The 3,126-nt window shown below is 44.6% G+C and overlaps 1 protein-coding gene across 1 annotated transcript in view; it reads right to left on the minus strand.

Moving 5' to 3' along the window:
- ankrd44 (ankyrin repeat domain 44) overlaps nucleotides 1-3,126 on the minus strand; it is a gene marked incomplete in the record, with an annotated part of 35,900 nt that overhangs the window by 12,691 nt on the left and 20,083 nt on the right. Inside the window, 4 exon segments of the mRNA XM_035676622.1 lie at nucleotides 12-123; nucleotides 817-882; nucleotides 1,527-1,667; nucleotides 2,879-2,947. Coding sequence (XP_035532515.1) covers nucleotides 12-123; nucleotides 817-882; nucleotides 1,527-1,667; nucleotides 2,879-2,947 — 388 coding nt within the window.

Raw genomic sequence — 3,126 nt, forward strand, 5'->3', positions numbered from 1 at the left:
TGTGTACTGACCAGTTCCAGACAGTGCCTGTGTCCGTAGGCAGCAGCGTAGTGGACGGGACTGTAGCCCTGTTTGTCTTTCAGAGAGGCCGTCGCTCCACTCTGAAGCAGGAACTCTAGACATCTGGAACACAAACACAACATTTCAGCTAACATGCTCAACGGGGGCGACCGGAGGCACCATTATGATTTCAAGGTGTCGCTGTGATAAACATAACGCTTTAATATCATTCTGTGGCTCTGACTGAGTTGTGTGTAACGTGTATCGGGCAGAGAGTGTGAGGATCGACTGAATGCTTTCCGCAGATGTCTGTAAAGGTTATACAAACATTAGACAGTTTGTGGGTCTTTGCGTGTGTGTCTTTTCATGTTTGTGAGAGATTCAGTGTCTGTTTACCCAGCCAGAAACAATCCTATTTTTTATTGCCAACAAATCCCATGGAAAGACCAAAACCAACAAAGTGTTAGTCTTTGGCACTCAAGCCCGTTGGTTCATGAAGACATCAACGTATAAAAAGGGCTCTTCAATGTACAATTTCATATATTTAAAAAGGCATAGTCATTTTGGCTAAGTTTTTAGCAAATGTCACTCAAAAAAGGAGCAAATAGTGCATTTGTTTGGGACTATTTTCAGCTGCAGATTAATCCACAATGGCGCTCCACTAAGTATTTGGGGCAGCAGGACGGTGTGTGTGGGAGTAAATAGTTGGCAACTAATAAATTATGTAGTATGTAGTATGTCATTGAAACACAGCTTTGGTCAAAATGCCACATTATATTTCTTTGTCTCTTCAGGTTCGTTTCAGTGTGGACTTACAGCGCTGCCTCTTTCTCCCTCTCCGCCTGAACTCCTTCGCTCTCTGGCTCCAGAGCAACACGACGCCTGCAGATGGGGAGACAACAGGAGGGGGGAAGGGGGAGGAGGGACAGGTGAGACAAAAGAGGATAAAGGAGGATAAAGCATTAACAAACTCAAACAACAGCCTCCTTTATGTGGCGCTACCCACTAATGCCAAAAGTAAGTGGATAACTACTGGATGCCTGGCTACGCGCCGTGCCGTAAACTGTGAGCCTGCCAATCCTGGAGTCCATGCATGACTATCACCTCAGTATCACCTCCGGTTACCATGGAAACACAGAGGTGTGGACCATCAGGTTTCTATATGTAGTAACAGTAGACAGCTACCCAGATTTGCAGTGTGTCACCAGAGAAGCGGTGTGAAGAGGAGCAGCTTCATCAGAACACATTTCCTACCTACTCTCGCCAGATTCAGAGGATGTAAAGGAACTTTGAGACAGCAGGTGAGGAATAGAGGCGCTGTGGACGTGATTGTATAATGTGTCTCCCTCAGGTTGCGGCAGGTTAAATTTAAAACCTTTTTAAGACCTATTTTACATCCACACTGGCAAAAGAGTATTAATGATATAAAGGAAAATTGGGATTACAAGTAACCTTAACTTCATTAATCCAATCTACTGGTGAACTGCCAAAATCATTTTTAAGACATTTTAAGGCCTCGAATTCACCTCCTGTCCAGGTCCGAGGCAGCAGCATAGTGCAGGGCAGAACGCCCCCACTGGTCAGTGGCGTTGATGGCGGTTCCACAGGCGACCAGAGTCTCCAGACACTGATAGTGACGGCTGGCAGCCGCGTAGTGGAGGGGAGTCCTGGGTAATGACAGGAAGAGAGACAGTCAGGATCACACAAATATTCAGACGTACCAACTCCATGATGATCTGATCCCACTTTATTCTCCCATTAACAGTTCCAGTACCTAAACTCAGGACATACACTACATGAACACCTGAACCTCACACCCCTGTGTGATGTCTGAACATGTCATTCTGAAACCACAGGCATTAACTTGCTGCTGTAACAGCCTCCACTCTCACTCAGTGAGACAGAGCACTAGTGCTGGGAGAGGAAGTCAGGCAAAAGGTGTGGGATGGGCATTGAGGTCTGGGCTCTGTGCAGGCCAGTCAAGTCTTCCAACGCACATTCAGACAACCATTTCTTTATATATGGGAACTGTCGTGTTGAAATAGAAAAGGACCTTCTCCAAACTTTTGCCAAAGGGCTGAAAGCTCACTGTTGCTGTGACATTAACTGGAACTAAAGGGCCAAGCCAAAAATATGTGGACAGTGTGTCCTTGAGCAAATGCTAATTCTATCGCTCTGAAAGGTTAAGACAATTGTGGTGACTTAGAAACTGTACTAAAAGTGGATTGGTCACAGCTGGCCAACTCTCAATTCATTATTAACATCAATGTCAACACCAATACCAATCAAGGCTCATGGGAGACCTGTACCAACATGTACAACTGTACAAACCAAGGTGGGCTGTGCTTTGTACCAGTGTGTTCAGTTGGACTGATTATTAAGAATGACACAGTAAATAGATAACTCAAACAATTAAGGAGAATTGGCTCACAGGCACACAGACACCCCTACCTACACCCAGTCATACACACAAGCAAGGACTGCAAGGCAACCAACACAAAACTTCATCGCACATGCTGCTCTGGGTTAATACAGTAACAATACTTCAGCCTTCCAAGTGTGTAGGAGAAACAGTGGCTGCAGAACTCACAACAGACATAAATGACACCATTTACAGCCTGTGTTTGGTTTGTCTGTTTTGGGCTACTGTATAAACATGGCGGTTCAACATGGCGGACTCCATGGAAAATGGATCCACTCCCTCTGTAGATAAAAACAGCTCATTCTAAGAAAACAAATAGTGGGACATAAACTAAAAAGTTGCTAAGCCATTCTCCAATCATCAAAATTATTGTCAGTTTGTTGTTTTGTGGATCTACTAAAATGTTAATCGGCTTATTAATTCAGTACAACGAACAACAGCGATGTATTCTCTTACCTGCCGCATTTATCCCTCCTGTTGTGGTCTCCACCGCTGCTCAGGAGCAACTTGACACATTCCACATTACTGCACAGAGAGAACAGACCTTTATTTTAATTACTGCTTTAAGGGTCAAAACAACTACATTAGATACTTTAAAGGGGAACTTGGCAACTCTAGCCATTTCTTCGCTGGTTTTCACTTTTGTCATCGCATGTTTTCTCAACGAGCTCCCCCTACAGCTCTGGGACGTGTATTTCACAACA

This window comes from Morone saxatilis, unplaced genomic scaffold (assembly GCF_004916995.1).
Source record: "Morone saxatilis isolate NCDOM2014 unplaced genomic scaffold, NCSU_SB_2.0 Contig5, whole genome shotgun sequence".
Classification (NCBI taxonomy): Eukaryota; Metazoa; Chordata; class Actinopteri; family Moronidae; genus Morone; species Morone saxatilis.